The sequence below is a fragment of the Ochotona princeps genome, chromosome 30 (genome assembly GCF_030435755.1).
Source record: "Ochotona princeps isolate mOchPri1 chromosome 30, mOchPri1.hap1, whole genome shotgun sequence".
Taxonomy (NCBI): domain Eukaryota; kingdom Metazoa; phylum Chordata; class Mammalia; order Lagomorpha; family Ochotonidae; genus Ochotona; species Ochotona princeps.
This window is the reverse complement of record NC_080861.1, coordinates 18,551,671-18,576,039: the sequence shown is the minus strand read 5'-3', so window position 1 is coordinate 18,576,039 and position 24,369 is coordinate 18,551,671. Positions and strand designations below refer to the sequence as shown.

The 24,369-nt window shown below is 42.6% G+C and overlaps 1 protein-coding gene across 5 annotated transcripts in view; it reads right to left on the bottom strand.

Moving 5' to 3' along the window:
* Nucleotides 1-24,369, bottom strand: part of STAC (SH3 and cysteine rich domain) — a 132,096-nt gene that overhangs the window by 26,314 nt on the left and 81,413 nt on the right. For all 5 annotated transcript variants that reach the window (XM_058657138.1, XM_058657140.1, XM_004588229.4 and 2 more), the window contains 5 exons: nucleotides 22,289-22,389; nucleotides 20,112-20,193; nucleotides 18,981-19,096; nucleotides 13,990-14,068; nucleotides 1,297-1,361 (listed from right to left, as the gene is read on the bottom strand). In XM_058657138.1, coding sequence (XP_058513121.1) covers nucleotides 1,297-1,361; nucleotides 13,990-14,068; nucleotides 18,981-19,096; nucleotides 20,112-20,193; nucleotides 22,289-22,389 — 443 coding nt within the window. The remainder of the gene's footprint in view (nucleotides 1-1,296; nucleotides 1,362-13,989; nucleotides 14,069-18,980; nucleotides 19,097-20,111; nucleotides 20,194-22,288; nucleotides 22,390-24,369) is intronic.

The window sequence follows — 24,369 nt, the reverse complement described above, 5'->3', positions numbered from 1 at the left end:
TTCAACATAATTTCAGTTATGTGTCTTAACTTTTTAAGCATTATAAAATCTCTTACCCTTAGGTTTACTTTTGATTTCCTAACTGAATTTGATTTCATGAAAAAACATTTGAAAATAATCCTTTGTGAGAAATACTGTAATTTTCTTCAAATACTTTTTTTTCCTCTCATGAAAAATGATACATGGTTGGAGTTGGAAAGAATCTCTCTAAACAAAGAGGGATGTGGGAGTATTAGCAAAAACTGCCACTTCCTAAAACTGATGTTTTATTAGCTAGCCTTAAAGTTGGTGCCCAGCACATCAGAGGAAATTGGATATATTCAATTACTTCTGTTATCAATTATCTCATTTATGTGGACAAAAAGAACTCGTGGACTTTGGTATCTGAGTTTATGTAATAGAATCACCAGCTACTGTCAATGAAACTTTGTCGTAACTACCATCACAATGACCACTGGTGATAGTTAACCAGACGTGTTAAGCACTGTGTTACATGTACCAGTACACTTGAATTTCATGATAACCCTATTAAGTTTTATTATTATCCCCAATGTATAGATTAGTAAGGAGATTTTCAAGCGTCACATACATATTAGCTTTTAACACTAATGAAATAAATGTTATATAAACATTGATACTTTCTATTAGCTCTATTAAGTAGCGTGCAATTGTGTAGTATACCTAAATACATAATAATATAATGTGCTATGTGTGTACATAAATACATCTCATACAAATAGTGGTGTTCTTTTTGCTTATTATTCACATGGCTATTCAAAGCTGAAGTATATTGTACCATTTAACTTTTTAAATTCTATTTGAAGGTATAAAATATAACATGTACTTATACACCATAAAGTATAGGCATAAGATATAACTCTATAATATGCACATATAGCATACATAGAATCTTCCAGAACACTCATTGAGAATGCCTGTTACAAAGAAAGTGTGCTTGGTGCTCAAATTGTTTTTGCACAAAATCGATTAATTTCTCATTCCATTTTCCAGAAAAAAATATGAACGACCCTTAGGGATCAATTTGTATGCCACAAACAAGTATATATCAGGGACAAAAAGGTGCACCCTACTGACCCTTTTTTGCCTGTCATGAACTGTGGTTTTCTGTTACTTTTTTTTCTGTGCCACCTATGCGATGATACATTCTCCATTGTCCTATTTTATTCTCTAAAAATGCTGCTCTAGGACCCACTAAACAGATTTCATGACCCCCTTGAACGGTGGTTTGATCCAAGGGCTCCCATCTTTTCTATTGTTTGTGACATCCATAGATACCTGGTGGTTAATGTTCTTTGCTTGGTCTCTGAAATCATCGGTGCCGTTTTCTGGATATGTAAACACTGCAGGAGACAAGAGAAAGCAAATGCTTCAGGAATCCAACAGGGTTGAGCCCACAGCCTCTGCTTCAACACTCATTGCTTTTCCCTGACCTTTCCCGGCCAGCTGGAGGTGTCACCCTCTGTCACCTTCTTGTCCCCATCTCTCTGACCTCCTCATGTGTTCCCATGACTTCGGTATCTGTGGTGAGCACTAACTCTTCCCACTGCTTGCACTCCTATGGCACTGTTCCTCTCAGGAGCAGACACCATGCCGTTCACCTTGGTTGAAAGTATCAGATAACTTGGTAATGAGATGGGGCTGGGTGATGTGCAGTCTTACTTAATTACATGGCAATTGCCTTTTCTAAGTGTTACATTCTTAACACTCAATTTTTCATGTTAGCTTCCTGGTGATAGCTTTATTTTCTTTGAAGGACTTGTTTATTTATTTAATAGAGAGAGAGAGAGAGAGAGAGAGAGTTATCTTCCATCCTCTGATTCACTCCCCAGATGACTGCAATGGTTGGGGCCGGCTCAAAGAAGAAAGCAGGAATCAGGAATTCCAAGTATCCCACTTGTGTGATATGAGCTCAAGTAGTTGAACCAGTATCCCCAGTATCCGCTGCTTTCCAGGTACAGTAACAGAGTGTTGTATCACAGCAGAACAGTCAGGATCTGAACTAGTGACTGATAAGACACAGGCGCTTAAGGTGTGGGACCACAGGCTGGCTGTTTGATAGCTATGTTCTATCCTGCAGATTAAAATTTTGGTTTTAAAGTTCAAAATATTCCCTTGATGACTCATTGTGCTTGCATTGAGGCTAAGTATTTAGTTTTTCTTAGAATACATAGCGCTTTTCCTATGGGATTTCCACAGGTTCATGACACCCTTCCTGGAGAGCAAGCTTCAAGACAGGTGGAAAGCTTTTGTCTATATACACACAGATATGGGTGGTCCCTCATGTGTACTGAGTTTCTGCTTTAACTAGTATGATCAGCAAATCTATACTGATTACCAATGTCATAGCTTTATCCTTGTTGTATACAGGAAGGGGTCTTGAAAAAGTTGATGGAAAACATGTAGTATAAAAGAAACTGCATGAATTTCAAAACATTTTGTGCTCAAATAAATTTATCTTTTAGTTCTATGTCCCATAAACTTTTGGAAGTATTTCCTAAAGAAAAAGTGACAAATGTCTCCAAGTTTATATGATTCAGTTATATAATCTGTTATTTAGGTGACTTGACCTTTTAAAATAACATTATTGGGCCTGGCTCTGGTGGTACAATGGATTAAACTACCATTTGTGCTGACGCTGGCATCCCATATTGGAGTGCTGGCTTCTGTCTAGGCTGCTCTGCTTTCAATCCAACTCTTCACTAATTTACTTAGGAAAGCAATGGTTGATGGCCCAGGTGGTTGATACCTTCCATCCATGTGGGAGATCAGCATGGAGTTCTTGGCTTCTGGCTTCTACCTGGCCCAGACCTAGCGATTGCTGGCATTTGGGGAGTGACCAGCACATGGAAGACCTCTGTCTTCTCATCTCTCTCTGGTGCTCTGCCTGCCAAGTAGGCAAATAAATCTCTCTCTTTAATAGCATTACTGTTTTATTGTTCTGTTTGGTTTTCCTTGAGATGATCAAGAAAGTATCAATAGTGGCAGGGAAACATTCCTAGAAAGTTCTGTGAACTATCTCATCAGTGCACTGATTAATCTCTGTGTTCACCGTCGATGAACCAACCGGTGGTGATGCAGAATATGACTCAGAATGGAGGTCACATGCCCTTGCTCTCGGCTGTAACACCTCACAGTTTCAGAGCCTATGGCAATGGCCCCATATTACCCCTTGGAAGCCCAAAAGCAGTCACTGGTGGAGTTCTGACTTGTGGACAATGAGGAATGACGGTTTAGTTCTGTGAACTTTGCCTACTCCATTCTTTGGCCAATTAAACAGATGTTGGCAGACCGAGGAGTGTAGACATACATCTATCAACCCCTTTCCTGATCATGGGTGTCTATCTGAAATCTGTTTGTAAACACTTGCTTCCGTAAGTGTTAAGACTGGTGTTTCTAAAAGAATGTTAAACATAATGGAAATATGAGAAGAGAACCTTCCTCCTAAATTCTTGGTTGACACTGAAAAGGAGTATATGCAATGTTCAATTTGGACTGATTTTACAGTTTTGCAATTTCACATTAATTTAGGTTCTTTTTGTTGTTTAATCAGAGATAGAGGGAAAGATAAAGAGACAGAGCAACATGTTCATTTGCCAGTGGCTGCACTGACTGGTGACCGGTCAGGCAGAAACCAGGAGCCTAGAGCTCCATCTGGGTCTCCCATGTGAGTTCCAGGGTCCTAGGTACTTGGATCATCCTCTACTGCCCTCTTGAGCGCCTTAGCAGGAAGCTGGACTGAAAATAAGTTTTCAAAACCTTTTATTGGGCCAGGCACAGTAGCCTAGTGGCTAAAGTCCTCACCTTGCAGGTGCTGAGATTCCATATGGGCGCTAGTTCATGTTTCGATGGCCCTGCTTCCCATCCAGCTCCCTGCTTGTGGCCTGGGAAAGCAGTCGAGGATGGCCCAAAGCCTTGGGACCCTGTACCCACATGGGAGACCCAGAGGTAGCTCCTGACTCCTTGCTTCAGATAGGCTTGGCTCCATTTGTTGTGGCCACTTGGGGAGTGAACCAGAGGATGGAAGACCTTTCTGTCTCCCCTTTTTATGTATATCTGACTTTCCAATAAAATAAAATAAATTAAAAAAAATCTTTTCCTTTAAGTCATTCCTAAGACTGACTTGAGGACAGATGAGAAAAGGAAGAAAACTATTTTACTGAACTCTTTACCATATAGCTTTTATTTTTATGCCTTAAGCTTTTTTTGGCAAAAATGATCTGAGTTTTAATTTTACCCTGCTAAGTATGCGAAAAAATACTTCTTTTAAAAAAAAACTTTTAAAAAGTTACAGATTTGAAAGACAGACCATCAAAGAGAGGCGATGAGCACATTAGCTGTCTTACTCTTCAAATACCCACAACAGCCACGGCGGGGCCAATTCAAAACCAAAGTCACAAACTAAATTTGAGTCGCTTATGTGGATGGCAGGAACCCAGTCACTGGGCTGCTCCTGCTGCCTCCCCAGGTGCCTACGGACAGAAAGTTAGAACTGGAAGCTGAGCCTGGAGTTGGACGAGGCCAGTCTCACACAGCATGTAGTTGTCCAAGCAGCGTGTTCACTAATGCACCAAGCACTTTCCCTGAAATGCAGATGTTTCCAATGTCACAGAATCAACAGAATCTTGCATTTTGGCCACACCCTCCAGAGGAGTTTCTCCTTTTTCCTTATTCTTTCTCTTTCGTGACCCCAGACCCACGTGCACCACTGTGTGAATCCACTGAGTGAAGTAGCAAGGAACACTGTTGGATTATCTGATAGCTACTGGAAGTTTAGGTCTCTGGGATATTACAACTCAGCTTTTGTACGATACCTTTTAAAATCCATGATTGGATGCAGCTGGCTGAGGTTTTGTGTCTGATTTCTGTGTCCCTTCAGGAGGGAGATGGGCCAGTGATTTTCCGTCCTCAATGCCTCCTTGTTTGGTTTGGGAGTCAGGATCACACCAGCCTCATAAAGCACCTTGGAGAACGCTGCTGCCCATCCCCCACGCCACTTTCTGTTTCTCTGAAACAGCTTATGTAATCTGGAAAATTTCTACCCCTTCAGTGTTTGGTAGAATTTACTTATAAAGTTGTTCAAGCCTGGTATTTGTGTGTGCGTGTGCCAAATTGAAAATATTGACTTCGTTCCTGCAAGATTTAGAAGAAAATCCAGGTTTGCCATGTCCGTCTCTTCTTGTGTCAGATGTTAGGAACGCCTTTTCGGTGTTTGCTCATGTGAAAAACACTTTCGTGTTTATGGGCACAAGTTTGGTTATGACAGACTCCTGGTTTTCTTTCAATTTCTGCTATGTTCTTCTCTTTTTGTTACACTCTTTGACATAAAAACTGTTAGAGATCACCAATTTTATTACTTGAAAATATCACTTTTTTTTTATCATTTCTATTCTTTATTATCACTCTGCTTTTTGGGAGTTTATGCTAATTCCTTTTCTGGCTTTGTAAGTAATGGTTCTCAGATGATTTTTTTAAATGTTTTAAATTTCTGTTTTTAAAAGGATCATTTATTTATGAAAGAGTTATAGAAAGAGATGAAGACAGAGAGAGAGAGAGAGAGATCTGGTTCACTGTCCAGGTGAGCACAGCAGCCAGGGTTGGACCAGGCTGATGATGCCATGAGGCAGGAGTCTCATCCGAGACTTCCACATGGGTAGCAAGGGCTCATATACTTGGTCCGTCTTTAGCTGCTTTTCCCAGGCCAGTAGCAGGAAGCTAGATGGTCACTGGGATCTCTGGGTCCCAAACACAGTGTCCAGATGCTCATGCTCATATTGTCCAGATGACATGCTCATATTGTAGGTAGCAGCTTAACACACTATGGAGCAGTGTTGGCCCCAAACTTACTTATTTATTAATGTAGCAAATTTGATCGTTTCTCGGCCTTTTGGCTAAGCTCAAGTGTAATATAAAAAGTTTGAAGCTAAATAATTCAGTCACTGTTTTACTGCTATTTCACTAGTTTCGATAATGTAGTATTTTCTTTATTTTAAATACATTCTGGCTTTCTTGCTGAATTCCGTTGACCCCTGAGATTTTTAAAAGATTTATTTATTTATTATGTTGCATTATGTGACACAGATTCATAGGCTCTGGGATTCCCCCAACCCCTCCCCGTGCCCTACCCCCTTGGTGGATTCTTCCACCTAGTTGCAGTATTATAGTTCAAATTAAGTCAGGATTTTTTCGTTGCAATCATGTATTTTTACTAGGAAAGCAGATATACAGAGAGAGGGAGAGACAGAAAGATCTGGGATCCCAATGCATGCAAGGTGAGGACTTTAGCCACTATGCCATAGCACCAGGTTCACTTTTTTAAAAAATAAAGATTATTAGTTTTTATTGCAAAGTCAGATATATACAGAGCAGAGGAGAGACAGAGAGGAAGATCATCCGTCAGATGATTAACTCCCCAAGTGACTGCAATGGCTGGTGCTGAGCTGAACTGAAGCTAGGAGCCAGGAGCTTCCACCAGGTCTCCCACATGGGTGCAGGGTCCCAAGGCTTAGGGCTGTCCTTGACTGCTTTCCCAGGCCAGAAGCAGGGAGCAGGATGGGAGTGGTGTTGCCGGGATTAGAACCAGTGCCCATATGGGATTCTGGTGCATTCAAGACTAGGACGTTAGCCTCTAGGCCACCGCGCTGGACCCGAATCCCGGCAGCTTTATTTCCCCTCCAGCTCCCTGCTTGTGGCCTGGGATAGCAGTGGAGGATGCCCCAAAGCCTTGGGTTCCTGCACCTATGTGGGAGACCTGGAAGAGGCTACTGGCTTCTGGCTTTAGATCGGTGCAGCTCTGGCTGTTACGGCCGCTTAGGGAGTGAATCAACGGAAGGAAGATCTTCCTCTTCGTCTCTTCTCTTCTCTGTATATCTAACTTTCCAATAAAAAGAAATCTCAAAAAAATGTCTTCACATGAAGTGGATATGACTATACTATGCTTTATGAATATATATAAATACATGCCAATATATATATTGCTTCATTTTTTCCACACTGATTTAGCACTCTATCTCTCTGTGTCCATTTTTGCTTTTGATCTGCCCACAGTGGCTTTCTCCCTCTTTGCTTTCCTGTCTGAAATATCCCTTAAACAAACTGCAAACAACAACAACAAAAACAAGGCTAAAGCTTTACTATAACTTATTTCCTAGATGGTTATGAGCAGTAGGTTTCATTTCAAATGTCGTCTGAACAGCTTTCTCTTCTAGTGTCTTGCATGGGTTGGTATTGACTTTCACCCTTGGTACATCTGGTCCGTTTCCTGCCATTTTGCATGACTTTATTTTTCACACGCTTTCTGTGTTTTTGCCTTTTGTGTTTCCTACTGTCTCTCTCTGACCACTTTCTTTTGAGTTACTTGGCTTTTTTTTTTTTCTTTCCTTCTCATCATTTAGTTTTGTTTACTCTCCAAGTTTGGAAAGTTAAATCTGTATTCTATTCCTCTAGTGACTATCTTGGAAATTTTACGAAGCTTATTTTTGACGAAGTTTAAAGTGAAATAATATGTTTAATCTTTTTTTAAACAATAGGAGAATCTTTGAATGCCTGTTCCAAGAATAAACATCAGTATTCTAGATACCGTTTTATTAACTTTTAAAAACAGGCTGTTGAAATTTAAAAAAAAAATTTCATTTTATTTGGCAGAAAGAGAAACAGATCACACACACACACACACACACACACACACACACACACATCCTTTCCAGTTTCTGGTTCACTCCTTAAACGCCTGCAAGAGCTGGAGGTGGGCCAGTTTCAAGTCAGGGGCTGGGGATGCAATCCAGTCCTCTGATGTGAGTAGCTCAACCACTTGAACCATCATTTGCTGCCTTTCAGTGTGAATTTCAATAGGAAACTGAATCAGAAACTGAATTGGGCCTTGAACCATGTACATGGATATGAAATGCAAGCATTAGAAGCCATCTTTTAACCACTGCTACAATGCTTCTCCCCTAGTCCAGTCATTTTACACTTAGATGCAGCCACCTGTTTGCTATTGTTTTGCTCTTAATTTAATCTTACTTCTGAGTCTTTCCATTAGGACTGGGTTCTCTTCTTTGAAGTGTATTTTGTGGAAAATTTACTTAAGACACTGTCTTAAAAACATTGTCTTAAAAACATTGTCTTAAAAACACCAGAGAGGGGCTAGTATTGTGACGTAGAGGATTAGGTTATTACTTAGGACACTGGCATCCTACAGGAGTGCTGGTTCTGGTTCCATCTGCTCCATTTCAGATCCATCTCCCTGCAAATGTGCATGGGAACGCAGCAGAAGATGGTCCAAATGCTAGGGCAGATGGGAAACCTGGCTGGAGTTCCAGGCTCCTGACTCTGGAGCCAGCTAATTAAACCCAGCCCCAGCTAATACAACCATCTGGGGAGTGAACCAGCAGTTGGAAGATCTTTTCTCTCTCTCTCTGTTTCTCCCTTTCCAATTCTGTATTTAAAATAAACAAAACTATGAATGCAGGGACTATATTTTGTTGTTGGAAAAATCTAGTCTTAGAAGGTAGTTTTGCTTTTTTGTTTTGTTTATACTTCTAGGTTTACAGTCACTTTTCTTTCAGCATATTAAAAATAACCTTCTACTGTCCTTTATCTTCCATTATGATTTGTAAAGGGAAATTGTTATAACTTCAATTTGTTGGCATGTGGTCTTTCTTCTAGCCTGCTTTTGACTTTGAAATTCTACAGCTTTGCTAAGATGTATTTAGGTATAGATTTCTGAATGCAAAAATTATACCATCAATCAGTTCTGGAAAATTCTCAATGTTTTCCTGAATATTTATTTTTTGGTCCCAAAATCTCTTTATGCACTTCTAAAATATGAAATTTGAAGCATGCTTGACTTTTTAAATTTATCTTCCATGTTTCTTATATCTCATAGGTCCCACTGCTTAGCTACCATGAATATACTCACATTTCTTTGCTTCTGTATTTCAACGTGTTAATTCTCTCTTCAACTAGGTCTAATATTCTACTAAATACATCAATTCATTCTAATTAAAAACTCTATACTTTATATGCCTTTAATCCAAATTTTCATGCTTGATTTTGATAATATATTGTTTTTTGTTGTATTTCTTAGTTCTTTTTATATTTTAAGCATATGTAACTGTCTAGCATATGTTTATTTAATAGCTACAACATACAAAATCTCTTAAACATAATAAATGTATTGTTTTTCTATCTTTCATTCAATGTGGCTCATGTTCTGATGTGTTTGATGCATTTTTGATTGTTATCTCATGATAGTCAAAACTTTATTCTTGAAAAGCTTTTGATGTTTTATGTCTGTCATTAGAGAGGGTTTAAATTTACTCCTGAAGAATGCCTGTCATCTTTTCACACTTGGGATACTTGAAACAAAATGGAAATTTCATTTCATTTCACTTTTCCCATCTAGGTAGAATAAACTCAGGCTCTAAGTTCAAAAACGAGTTCCCTCCTCCCCCTCATCTCCTTTCTTCCATTGTCCTTCTCCTCTCTCCCTCCCTCCCACAACTCTCGCTTCTCTTTCCTTCCTTTGTGTTTCTTCTGACTCTCCACCTTTCTTTTCTCCCCCACTCTTCTTTTTTTTAATTTCTTTACTGATATATCAAGGCTAACACATTGTATTTTTAGGCAAGATACTTTCTTGTCTTGGGATCTGATGAGGGTTTTCAGGATAATAGTATTTTTCCAAAATGTTTCTTATTTAATCTTTTATCTGCACACTCTAGCAAGTTTTATGTTTTTTGTCACTCATCCACGAGGCTTATTACCCAAGTTGAGCCAATGGTGAGACGTCAAACAAATATTTCCGTTAGCTGACCGTGTCTTTGGATTTATGCTTTATTGCCATCTCTAGACTTGAAGCCTTATCTTACTGCCAACTGTGCCATGAATTCACTAGAAATTTCTTTTTGTGACTGTTTTTTTTGGTGGTAGTTTCAGGAAACCAAACTCGGAAAACCTTCTATGAATATCCTGCTTTCTACAGTGTTGGAACGGAACTTTGAAGGGACCTTTACCTCCTCTGAATGCTGTCTTTGCAGAAATACATTAGGAACCCTTGTATCTGTAATCTAGGAACTGTCCACTGGAGGGGGACAAGAACCAGGGGCAGTGGCCAGTGGAATCATAAAACACCTGTGTGTGTGTGTGAAAGCGAGAGAGAGAGAGAGAGAGAGAGAGAGAGAGAGAGAGAGAGGGAGAGAGAGAGAGAGAGATGGACACTTGAGGCAAGAATCAGTGTGTGCGAAAGACAATGCTCTGTTTTCCAAATCTGAGCTTGTCATTTTTTTTTTCTGGGAAAAAAAAATTTCCTCACTTCAGTGACGAGTGAGGTAATTTGGGGTTTCATCATATCCTGAAGTGCATATGATTAGCCCAGTCCATTTGGAAGAACATTTCTAGGAATTTGTATTGCTTATGTCCTGTACTCTGTGATTTTCTTCCAGGAAAATTAGGATCACATGCAGTCATACTGAAATGCAATTAGTGAGGGCAGCCAGTAAAATTATGATTTGGCAGTTTGGGCTGCAAGGGGCAGCCAGACATGACTTGCCCTTCTGTTCATTACTTTGCCATCGGGGAAATTTCTAGCAGTTACACCAAAGGGGAGGGCTAATAACCTCTCCCATCTATGTTTATGATGCGTTCAGGCATCGTGTTGAAAACCACTGGCAATACTAAGACCTGCTTGAGTCATTCAGAAGAGGGAAAGCAGAGAGAGTGTCCTTAGAGGTCAGGGTGAGAATGATGCTCTCTTCACAGAAGGCTTGGAGATATTCCTCAAGGAATTTGGCATAACCCCTGGCTGGGAGATACAGCACCTGTGTGCATTGTGTGTGTGTGTGTGTGTGTGTGTGTGTGTGTGAGAGAGAGAGAGAGAGAGAGAGATAAATGAAACATGTAGTGATGAACTGATTGAACAGAATCCCAAATGCTGCTTCTGGGAAGCCAGCACCCTCCTTGCTGTGACTGGGCAGACCCATGGGAAGTTGGACCAAAGAGGTGGGTGTTTTCTCCATTTGCTTCTCAAATTACATGGACAGGGGATTAAAACGAATCAAAGGAAAATGTTTTGAAGCAAACTGCTGCATAATTAATCCCCCTCGCTTCTAAGGGTGCTTTTGTAAAGAAAGTTATTGCTGATCAAAGGAATTGCTAATGGGTTTCCAAAGCTTTTGGGGGAGATTTATGGCCAGCTAAGTTCTTTCAAGATATCTCTTTGAATAAGGATGTGAAAACATCCCTTAACATATAATAAATTTGGACTTTGAGTGTATCACTCTGAGGGTTATTTTCCATATCTATTCGGCATGGGTGAATATGTGTGTGTGTGTGTGTGTGTGTGTGTGTGTGTGCATTAGAGGAAAGGAAATCAGAAGCAATGGCCTATTTATCACACTTTAAGAATTCACGTGTGATTTCTAATTGAGCAGCTCTGGGAAAGCCTCCAGGTGCTGTTCATTTGTTGGTCCAGGAGTCATACCTGGAATAGAGGTCCTGTGCTGTATCACCGATGTTTTATGACCCCATGCTTCATAGCAGTGAGCCCTAGGTGTAACTCTTGACATGATAAAATCTGTGGAATCCATCTTCAGACAGGAGAAATCCCCAAGGTCAATGGCAGCCTTAACCACTCCATCAGAAGAACTCAGCCAGGATGACTAAGTGGTGGGCACTTGCTCAGTATAGTTTTGAGAGGAAGCAGGTGGCAGCTGCTGCCAGACTGAACACAAGGTATGCGAAGAATGGGAAGTCAGGGTGGACTTTGGGCCAATCAACCAGTTATATGGAGTTCCTATATACTGAGCAGAGATAGCCGATGTGGATGTGGATGTGGGAGGTGGGCTGAGAAGTATGAGAGATCAGTTGAGGTGTGTTACTCTGCATCCAGAGGGCCATGTCCAGGAGGCTGTCGGCATCTGGAGGAAGTCAGGAATCCTATTATTAGAGATGAAGTTTGGAAGTCATCCATGTGTGGATGGTGCTTATATTCAATATGCCATTTATGATCACAAAGGCTGTGTAGGCCTTTTTATTATCTTTACTTTAGAGTTGAGGTGATAGAGATGAGACTGGGTCACTTCTCCAAAGCTATGTCATCATTAAGCAGAGTCAGACAATCGGCTTCCCGGGCTGTTGGTGATGAGGGGGCCAGCAGGGTTACCGGAGGGAGGAGCGTTGGTGGAGAGACTGAGAGCAGAAGTCAGCCTTGGGAATGAGCAGGTGGTCTGATGAGAGGTTGCAACAAAAGAATCTCCAGCAACCGAGTTCCACAGGTGTGGGAGGACTCCAGTTGCTGGCCAAATCCAGCTGCCAGAATTGAAACATCAGCCGGACCTGGGCTGGAGCAGCAGCCCTGCTGTGTTACTGCCTGCTGGGAGGCTCCTCTGGCAGCTGACAGTCTCTAATTTGTCTCTCTCGTGGCACTGCGAAGTGCTCAACAAATGTTTGCATTGATCTAAAAGTACAGTTTCCCCCAGGCGATGCCAAAAAATCCTTCCCTGAGCAGTGAGCTTTAGCAGATGTGTGTAGGCTTGGCGCCGGGGCAAGACTGGGGCATGGTAAATACTGATGCTTATTTAAGAAGGCAAGACATGGAGAGCAGCTAAGCACAGGATGCCTTGTGGGAATTGCCACAGACCAACTAGAGAGGACACATAAGCAAATTCCCAGGGTGCAGGACATAGAAGCCATACCTTGTTAAAGGCAAGTGCTGACAATCCTTGGGATGAAATGCATAGCTTCCCGGCTGGAAAGGGCAGGGTGACCAGTCAGGGGACAGCGGCATATCTCCATGCTTGGCATGTGGGCATGGGGGCCTGTAGGGGTCATTTCTGGCAGGAGAGTGTCCTTAGCCAACATAACAATGCAGATCAGGACCTGCAGGCTTTCCAGCTTGTAAATAACCCGAGCTCAGGTTTTGTGGTTCATGTGCTTCGGCCGGCAACAATAGGTGTTTCACAAATGATTTCTGATAAATGGACGAAGATTAATCTGTCATTGAGGTAAAAAAAGACTCAGGAAGAAAGTATCCATACGGGCCTGGTTGTATTTTTTTAAGCTCTGTTTTTCGAGTTGGTTCTTTCTTGGGGCCAATGTGATGGCACAGCAGGCTAACCATCCACCCTACGGCACTGGCATCCTATATCGTCACTTGTTCGTATCGCAGCTACTCCACTTCTAATCCAACTCTCTGCTTATAGCCTGGGAAAATAGTGTGAGGATGGCTCAAGTCTTAGGGAACCCGCACCCACATGGGAGTCATGGAAGAAGCTCCTGACACCTTGCTTTGGGTCAACTCACCCTGGACGTCGTAGCTATTTGAGGTGAATGAATCAGGGAATGGAAGACCCTTTCTCTGTTTCTCTTTCTCTCAATGTAAAATCTTCCTTTCAAATACAAATAGATAAATATTTCTTAATGCTCACAAGCAATAGTAGGGGACTAGCACTTAATGAATTATTTAGAAATTATTGCAGCATTACGTGCCTTAATTCATGAAGAGATTAGGCGTTACTATTATGAATGTATGGCTGGGTTGTACACACCAGTTGTGGATAAGTGTAGGTGTCAGTGCTGGGGAGGAAGTAGAGAGTGGGAGGCCCACAGTCCCCTCTACTTGTTTCAGGAGCATTAGTTTTAGCATGAAGTTGCTTCTCTGTGGCATGGTTTACTCCTCTGATCTGCACCAATGGAAGACATCATGCATTCACAGAAGAGCTGGGAGTGACTCCTAAACCCTGACAGAGCCAAGCCCATAGGTGTAGGAAGTCAGGAGACAGAACTCAGGGAGAGTTAGATCACCAAAATGACCAGAAAGCATTCCTAGTTTACTTCCAGAATCTTAAACACTGCCTGTGTGAAATTCCAAGGCAGGCAGACAGGCAGGCAAAGAAGGGCTTGTAAAACCATCTTACCTGCCTGCCGACCCTGACTTAGGTGATGCTTACATCTGTTGGACAGCTCCCTACTCACCACTGTTGCTGCGTTGTCTCAGGTCGTACCCGCTTGCTGGCCCATCAGCCTCTTCAGGAACCTCCACGAGGTCGGAAGTCTTGGAGGAAAAGGGAAACAGCAGGCAATGAGCAGAGAGTAGCATGTCAGTGAGCAGTGATTTTCATGCCAGGAAAAGAGCTCAGAGGGAATTCACCTCTCTCTTAAGAAACCCACCGCTACAGTGTTGTCTGTTTAGATCGTGTCCTTGAGGCTGTGTGTGTCCTCACGAGAACTCCACTTCCCCAGGGGTTGGTGACAGACTCAGACCTGACTGTGAAAGGTGCCTGGTGAGCACCGAGTGAACACATAGATGCCAGGCCTCAGCTAAGCCTCTTCTCAGGAGCAGAGACCAGAGAGAAATCAGAAAGCTTTCCCATCTTCTTACTTGAAATTTCCAATAACACTACAGATCTTAGAGAATTTAAAATCATAAGTACAGAGACCAAGAGCACCGGTGTGGGATGGATGACTTGGGTTCAAGGTAAAGACTATTTCCACTACTGCAAAAATCAATCAATTACAGTGTAAAACATACTCCACTATTTTAAATAAGCCATCCTCATCCTGCCACTTAAGTTACAGAGATAATGGTAAGAATAACAACCATAATAAGGGTACTTTGAATTGCTATGATCCCTGATTGTTTATCATGTGCTTGGCTTTAATCTCAGGTATTACAATAATCTTATGGCAGGCCCATTTTCCAGGAAAGAATCAGAAATCCTGAGAGAGATCAGTAACTTTAGTGGGTGCTCCACAGCAACTGTTAGCGGTGTAAGCCCCGGCCACAGTCTCCAGACTTTGTGCCCTTCCTTCAGGGCGTGCTAGAGCAGCCTCACAGATTAGTAAGAGCTTTTATGGCCACTACATTAGTAGCATAAACTTGGTTCTGGCAGGAGGATTTACACCACAGGAATTGGCAAACACCACCACTGAGGCTGTACCACCGCTCCACCCTGGGTGGGTCAACATGTACCAGCCACATGCCCTGGTTTCTGTTAGCCTGGCTCTTCTCTTCAATGGAGGAATAAGGGTGTTTTTAAGAAGCGTTGCATTTAAGAAGCATAATTTCTGTTTGATTTGAGAGGAACGAGATTGTCCACTCCCCCCCTCCCCCCAGCTCTCCTAGTTAGCTCTAGAGCACCATGCTCCAGGGGGTGACTTTTCCTTTCTTTAATTCAGCTTTAAGACTCTTTCAGTCATTCTCGCCTTCTCGATGCATGAGAAATCAGAACAAAATAAACTCCCAAAGGTCTCAAAGTCACTTGCACCCTGCTCCTTGGAAGCTCAAGATGCCTGCACAGGTGTTTCTTGCAGAATTTCATCCTGTTCACGCTGGCATGTGAAATGGAAAGTCGCTCATAAACTAGCCAACTAACTCTTAAAATGATATTTTCGCATATGCTTTCTGTTAACCTTCCCAAAGCCATCAAATTGTTTATGTTCTAGAACATTTGAAAGCATATTAAAGAGACCATTTGGAAACTGCCAGGCATCAACTTCATGACCATGTAAAAGAAAAATAAAACACCTCTGCAGCCAGGAGAATATAAACCTACAGCACACAGCTTTCCTCTGTGGAAATTTTAGCTTAAGGATATGACACTACTAGTCCAATGACTGAACTTCATTATCATTTGACCCTGAAGGAAGGAAGCAAAAATCATTTAAAGAATCCATCCCTTGTTTCTGTTTTCTTCCATTGAAGCAAGTTGGATGTCAAGACAAGAGTGAAGTGACAGATATTTAAATGGAATTTTTTGTGTTTTTATCTCCCTGCAGCTCTCAGAATAATGCCCTTACAAAGCAAACACCAACAGATATTTAGTCATGGAACCAGGCATCCTCAACCAGACACTGATGAATGAACTCCCTACTGACTTTCAGAAATCCTGCATTTTGCCCCTTAAACCTGTCTGTTGTTTCCAGATGTTGTTAGGTATGAATCAGGAATGAAAGCAACCTGAATATCCTTCTTGATCTCTCTGATGGTCTGTCTGCATCTTAGCATCCACCAAAAACTTGGGAGGATATGTTTCCGAGGATATGTCCTTGTTGTGAGCTCCTCGAAGTTCAGAGCCATAGAAGCAGCCACCTGCAGCTAACCTGGCTAGATCAAGGCCACCTTAAGGGAGAATCCGATCTGTTCTCACTTCTTAGCCCTTCCACCAATGCCTTAGTTATATAAGCATGGAGATGCCTGGCTCGGGTGGGATGAGACTGTATTTGCTCTCACCAGAGATAGGAGAAGTGCAGGGCTGTGCAGGATGCAGGTCACAGTAGACCCAGGTCTACGCTCTGGACAGTTCGTATTGTTCTCTTGGATGACTGGATGGTATTTACAAAAAAACTTGATTAGTAAGGGTTGTAGCCAGAGGCAGCTCTTTGTGGCTTTGGGAGAAGCGACTCTGGCGGGAATGTCCCTTTTCGTTACCCCAAGAAAAAACCCTGGGTGGTGAGTAGTTGGTGACTATCTACAATGGACCAGCACCAAATAGGTCAATAACTGTTCAGCTTATGGGCCAGTAGAGCCCCTGGAAGCCTAGACAAGATGAAGAAAGGCAGAACCTGGGCCTCGGTATTGTTGCAGAGTTCTCCAGTGAGTTCTGATACCTCTCTGGGTGTGAGAATGCATCACTGAGATAAAGCGATGGAAATCAAAAGATGGAAGTCAGGGAGGTGTTACCTATAGGGAGGTGGAGACGAAAGGTGGACAGAGAATACCCTCAGAGAGAATGGCACGCGTGATGCCTGGAGCTTAGGGCATGATCGATACAGCACTGGATGTGAGTTTTGAAGTTGGTCTTTTAGAGGCCCCTGGTAATTCTTCCTCATTCTTCTAGCACTTCTTGGGTGTTTTCTATGTGCCAGGTAACCTGCTGGCTCTGGCGTAATGAAGACAAATGAGTTGTGGTACTTAGTTGCCTTGTTCCTAGCTTGGTTTTGAAATCCAAGCATAGTTTTTTTTTAATATTCATCCTCATGAAGTCTTTGAAGAGCCTTATCCATGGTTAGATTTCAAAAACTTTTTTCACTAAAATAATCGTAGGTTTTAATGCTATTTTCCACAAATTCTTGAAGTATTTTATATATTTGCATACAAAATTAATCCTATCCATATGCCCTTTGCCTGTTTTTATCACATTTAGCATCCTTTCTATCCTTTATTTTCAGGAAATGAATTTAAATTATCATCATCATCTGGACTGCCAAATGATAATGTTATTTTCTCTGGAAATCACCAAGATTCAAGTATTTTTAAAATGTCAAAGATTATACTCTCCGTATTGTGAGGTCATGTCTACTGAAGGAAGCTAAATTTCATTTTTACCATGAAATTCTTCAATCCCCCCCTATAATATGGTTATTACATAAGTAATCCATATATGCCATGCTCTTATTCTTAATAATACAGGATAAGGCAGATAAAAGTGTAGTCTTTAAAAATGTTAAGCATTGCTGTCAGCATCTATACTTTTCCCTCTTGATTTTGTCTTTAGACATAAACTGTGAATTTAGAGTTATGTCTTCTGCTTTTGCTGTCCTGCACAGTAGTGGTGAACTGTGGGCTTCTCAGATTTGCAGAGTAGAAGGAGAAACTAATTGACATGAATCTTACGAAAAAGAATAAAAATTATTTTTGATTTTCCCCTCTAGGAAATCAGTGGAAGAGGGGTGGTGTTGTAGAGTTGTGAATTAAGCTGCTGCTTGCGATGCTGGCATTCTGGATGCTCCAATTCTGACCCAGCTCCCTGCTAATGTGTGTGGGGAAGCAGCAGAACAGGTTCTAAGTACTTGGGCTCCTGCATCCACATGGAGACCTGGATGAAGTTCATGGCTCCTGGCTTTGACCTGGCTCACCCCTGACCATTGTGGTCATTTGGGGAGTGAACCAGAAAATGGAAAAATCTCTCTCGGTCTGCCTCTTTTTCTGTAACTCTGCCTTTCAGGTTAACACATACATCTCTGAAGAAGGGAGAAAGTAGGGGACTCCAAGAATACGACATTTGAAGACAGTGTCCAGATTCACATTGTGGCATCTGTCAGAGCATTTACAAAGCTATTGTCCTACCTGCAATCTCAGGTTGTCCTATGAGGGAGCGGCCTTGGCTCAACCCCTGAGCCCTTCCCAGGTGTCTGTTCCAACATTCATCCAATGATCTATGTGTTTTCATCTTGGACGTTGAGAGGGCTAGTGGGCCAGAGTATTGACAGGCTCATCTGTGTCCTGTCTGCGAGTCTACAGTACAGGGTCTTTGGAAGTGGAATGGGTAAGGCTGAGAAAGCTAGCCTAAGTGGTCATGTGCCCTGGAAGGTTCTTTCTTCTTGCACAGGGAGGATGCCTTCGAGCACTGGCTGCAGAATTGCCCAACATCTTAGTGAGTTAATAGACATTCTATTATATAATCAGATCCCAGGGATGCACTGAAGAATCAGCTCAGATGAAATGAAGTGTAGGAGAGGCACCTGGGAAGCTCAGTGTCCCATTGGGATGGATGACTGAGTCAGAGGTCAATTTCTCTGGTGGTGCTAATTTCTGCAGCAAAATAAGGGATGCACCTGTCTTAGAGAGAAAGGACCAAGCATACGCAATGAATACTGGGATCCTTGCACTGGGGTGTAGCCACCAGGAGGACTTGACACTGTCACGTCGTCCCTTCTTCTCTCCATTTCTTTGTGTTGACTCATGGGTTATCTAACGTTGGTGGGAGGGGTAAAGGACAGATCTAGGAAAGGGTCTAGGAGTTTGAGGCCAAGACAAAGTCTTTGGTCAGGAAAGGAATATGATGCCTGGGTATCAGCCACAGAAAGTCAACCCTTAGTGTCCCAGAGCATGTGGGTTTCCCTCGAGAGGTTTTCTGGCTTCCTAGAGACCCACCCTTATGAGATGTCGTGAGGGAACCCCCCCACCCTGCAACCAGCCCTGCCAGAGACCACCAAAGGCAAGCTCAGGGGAGGGAGACAATTACAGAGGTTCTGTGGGGTGAGTCAGAGCCGCTGCCCGAACTGCCCTTCTTCATTCTCTGGGCCAGGGAGGTGCCGAAGCGGAGGGTCTCGTAGACAGGGTCCACCTTATTGCCACAGGCTGCAAGAGAAGAGAAGGCTCATCTGAGAAAACTCACGTGGGCAAAGCCGGCCAACCCCTTGTCACATCTCCTGGCTGGATGGGGCCGGTCTTGTGCAGCAGCCTCAGGGTTCCTGGTGAGACGGGCTTTCTGCCACCGGGTCTTCTCCTCGCCCCACCATGCACCCATTTTCAGAGCCCCTTCATTGCACGCGACACTGCCAGTAGGAACTCGGCTCCCAGCTCTTCCTAATGGATTACTCCTCTTCTTTCTTTACTCATTCCCAGAACTCCAATTTCTTCCCATAGTCCACTTTTCTTTCCCTTAAAGGGGAGATTCTGCTCACTGTGACACAAAGCCTGAGATACAGTTTGCAGCAGGAGGCAACTGTTTTTTTTTTTTTAACTGACATTGCCAAACCTTGTGAATTTCTAACAAAAATATGGTTTACAAAGTGTCCCCCTAAAAGGGCAAAAATGGGCGTAGAGATTTGCAGAGAGAAAACGATAACATCAATTGACTGAAGGATACTTTTAAAGAAACCCAAGCCATGCATCTTTATAAATACAAATATTCTTTGGTTCTCACTAAATAATAGCTGATGTTAACTGAATTCCTACTCAACAATGGCCTAAAAAGTATGTGTATTTTTATATGACAGTGAAGAAAGATTGTAATGGAAGTTCATATTTTAATGGATCTGACTGGTGGAATTACTGTTCAAAGCCAACCAGCTGGTCAGTGAGGCAGCTGGGCTTTGATGCAACTTTATAGCTTGCTGGGCTCCAAGTTCTTTCTACTGGCTGGTGCTGCTGATGGCCGAGAGAGCAGGGCAGCACCTGTGGGGACTTGGAACTTTTATTGTCTTCATCCAGGGGAGGATATTTCCAGGAGAATTTTTTTTAACTGTATGTCTTTCTTTCAGGAAATTATCACAAACCAAAAAGTCACCAAACCCAGGTGCCTGGGAGGACAGCAGCCATTGATGTTGGCTTTGCTGCCTCAAATTCTTCAGCCATAAATATCCCAACTCACCAATGGGCATAACTTCTTTAATGCATCCAAACTGCTCTTGGATGAGCAATGGGGAGCTGTAGTAACGCCGAAATCCCTTTGGCTAGAGGGAACAAGAAAGGAAGGGCTTAATGTTATCAGAAAAAATGTAGAAAAAACACATGAAAATGCTGAAACTCAATCAAATTGAGCAGAGGATGTTGTTGATACAGTAGGTTAGGGATGCTCACATCCCATGTCTGAGGACCATCCCCACTCTGCCAGCTTCCTGCTAATGCACACCCTTGGAGGCAGTGAATGTTGACACAAGTACTTGGGCCTCTGCCTCTCATGCAGGTGACCTGGAAGAAATTCCTGGCTTCAACCTGACCGATACCTAGCTGTTGTGAATACTTAGGGAGTGAATTAGGTGATAGATCTTCTCTCTCTCTCCTCTCTCTCTTTCTCCACCTTTCAAGTAAAAATAAATAAACGTAAAAAAAAACACCACAAAAATAACCAGTTCATCTCCCCCAGGGGTGACTTGCCTTATTCATTCTATCACTTATCCCTGGCTAAAAGTTGGGAGAGGGAATTGTAGGTGACTGTAGTTAATTCAATGTTTCCTCCAGAAAGCAAGCCTCCGCCCTGCCTTCCCTAGCCTGCATCTCCTCCTGCAGGAGAGGATTCCTTGAGTGTGTAGCATCCTTCCTGTGTGGCAGTATACAAATGAACTGCCAGACATTATTTCACCATAGCTCCTTTGTGTGGCTTATTAGAATCATAAATGGCTTGGGTATGGGATAACAGTTTTTAGAGTTAGGCCTGTGGGCTTCTGGCTCTCTCAAGAGCTTTGTTCAGAGTCATTGGCTTTGAGTTCTGTCTCTGTTCTCTGTTTTTGGATCTATTATCTACAATCTTTGCACGACTATGGGAATTTTCCTTTTGGGAAGGAGAATGGAACGAGGTTGGTCAGGGATTTAGGAGAAAAGAGCATTGCTAATCAAAATAAATGGAAGAATTCTCTATGAACCTCGGTTTACTATAGCCAACGTTGGATAAGAGCTAAGTTATCCAGTTCCTACCAACATTCCAGAATGTTAGTCAACATTCCAGGAAAATGGTGTCCTCCATGCCCAGTGTGAACAGGGGCAGAAACCCTCCTTATCATGCTGATTCTAGGGGCTGGTCTCGGTAATGCTATCCCTGACTTTTAAGAGTTGGTATGCACTAATGCTATGTCTTTACATTTGAGCCACAAGGTATACCAGAATTCCTCATCTATAAGTCCTAGATTCTTAAGACAGTTGTTATGTCAGTTTAAATACCTTTGTGTGGAGTCACTCTTGATCCTTTCTATAACTTCTGCTATCCTAGCTTCAAATATCAAATGAGCTATTTATCCACATGTGGCACCAGGATGGAAGTAGCAGGGCTGGATCAGAATGGGCCAGGGTCACTCACCATCCCTTTGTTTGGCCAACATGATTCTGTTTAATTGGTGTAGAATTTTGTCTCTCTCAACATTTTGGGGAATTCATTCTTGACCCCCACCGAGGTGATGGCCAATCAGGGAGATTTATCGCTGTGGTGTACCTGGGGCTGGTGGGAGGTGTTTCCTGGAACACTCGACCATCCCAGAATGTAGTACTTTCAATGCTAAAAGTGTTAAGTCCAAACCTGAAAGAAGCTGGTCATTTTATAAGGCCATAAATCCATGTGAGGCATTTGTCTGTTAAGTTGGTGACTCTTTCCCTACCCCGTCATTATGCCAATTAAGAAGCCAAGTGGGGAGTGCACATTTAGTGCAGGATTAGGATGCCTCTTGGGATATCTGCACTCATAGAGCAGTGTCTGGGTTTGGATACTGGCTCTGCTGCTAAGTTGAGCTTCCTGCTTGAGCACAATCTGAAAGCTAGAAGATGATGAATCCTAGTACTTGAGTCTCTGCCACCCATGCAGGAGACCTAGCTGAGCTCCTAGCTCTTGGCTTCAGACTGGACCAGCATGGCTGTCGTGCGCATCTGGGGGAGTGTACCAGCTGTTGAAGATGCCTCTGTGGTTTTTGAACAGAAAAACAGAAACCAAAGAAAAACTAATTTGGCATACCAGGGATTCTACCATACCTTTACTTAAGAATGCAGGGAAGGAGTTTGGAGGGAGTGAGCTCACTAGGAGGCACAATGTCTGGGCAGTCGGTTCTGGGGTTCACTCCTTACCAGCTTGCCCATGCACCGCTGGGGCACCAGGCCATCCGTGCACTTGTGGTGGATGCTCATCTTACAGGCTTTGCAGCGTAGTCCATGCTTAGCATTGGTTCCTGTTGGGGACATGGCACACTTGAGTTAAGGCACAGGCTGCCCTTTCCTGGTGACTGGTCTGAAATCTCTGAAAAAGTGTTCACTGCCATAGTCAGCGAATTCTTTTTCACTTTTGCATGACACTTTCAAAATGGATTATATATATGTGTGTGTGTGTGTATTCCTTCTCCATTTTTTTAAGAATTCAGCTCTGGTTTCTCCCTATTTCTTTCCTATTAACTGCTCCAAAAAATGTCAGCCCCCACTACTTTTTCCCTTGAGTCAAGTGGGCACCTTCCATTTTCTTTATACTTTATGTAGGTCACCCATTGCAGTTTCTCTTTGTCATTACTGGGTAGGGCAAGCTCTAGCATTTCACCCATTTTCAACCATCTTCCTATAATAGGGTCTGAGCTGTTACACAAAATCTCAGGACAATGATGATGGAGATACTACCGAAGGAGAGTTTATGTGACAATGCAACTGAAGGTCTTCTACAGTAAGGGAGAAGGGACTCATGCAAATCCCTACCCAGAGCAAATGGAAGAGGAGATCTGTGTCAGTGAAATCAATGGGGGTGGTCACTTAGCTTCTTGGGATGGGGCGCCATCCTGGGGCAAGAAGAAAGAAGACAAAGGTGCCATCCTGGCACCACAGCCTCAACGTCAGAGGCTCTGGGGGTGAAGCACTGAAGGCCAGAGAAGTGGGTGAGGTGTAGGAGTTTTAGGAAGATAGCAGTGGTGGGAGGCACCTGCACTCACTATTTCTGAAGATGGTTTGAGGGGACGGGGTCCACATAATCTAGGACGAGAGTTGGGGGTCTTCTCTGCCAAATTAAAGTGAGGTGACAGCCCCTCAACCCTGCAATGTAGACTTCAAAAGGAGCTGTCACACTGGATTTTACCATTCTTTGATGGTCGACACACCTCAAATATGCCAGCAAAGAGGCAGAGCGATGGGATACTGGAGACAGGGATTCTTTGTAGGGTTGTTGAAATGCCACAGATCTCACCCTGGTGAGAAGGCTGAGGGTACTTTGTTGATTCCTTAGGCTGAGAGGGATCTTCAAAGAAATTATTTTTAAAACCCGGCCTATGCTCCCTGGAGTGTGGAGAATGTGTTCCTGTGATTTGGGGAAGCTTAGTGGTGTGAGATATGAGTGACTGATGGTCTTGTCAGCCTGTTGAAGAGATATGAGTGGGCACTCAACTATACATCATAGCTGAGTGAAGACATGACATGAGGCTATCTCAGGGCAATCTGAAAATCCAATCCACCTCCAGTGATGCCTGCCTCTTCACCCACCCTCATCTCTTCATCTGTTTGCTGTTTACCAAGGGAACATGCAAAGTAATCTTCTGAAAAAAACGATCGGATCATCTGCCTCTCTCAGTTAAACATCTTTCATCAGTTTCTCTCTGTCTTTCGTCAGCATGCTTAGGCTCTGCCTAAGTCTAGCTTCATTCATTCTCTCTTGTTCATCACACATCAGTTGTATGGCTTCTTGTTAGTTTATTGTGTTCATGAGCTCTTTAATTCTTTGGAGTCTACACAGTTTTCTTTGCATGCCTGATATACCCCATCTTTTTTTTTAATCGCTCCTCACTTGGCTAGCAACCCATCATCGTTTAAATAACTTGTCATTTCTTAGTGAAGCATTCTTGAAGACATTTAACCTTTCCTGTCTAGATTGTCACCTTTTTTTTTTTTTTTCAAACACAGCAGTCTCTGGCTATCTTTCATAACATTTATCATGATTACTATTTGAGAATTTGTTTTTCTTGTGAGCTGAATGAGCTGAAGTACTCTGTCTATTCAACAGAATTGCATCTCTATCTCTGAGCATCATGCCCAACACACTTATGCCCAATAAATTAATGAACATGGTTTTCACAGTGTGCAGAAACAATGGTGCCTAATTTGATGAGATAATTCACTGACATTTATCCACTAAAATGTACTATTATTTGAGACATGATGGGCCCATAAAAATCCACCTA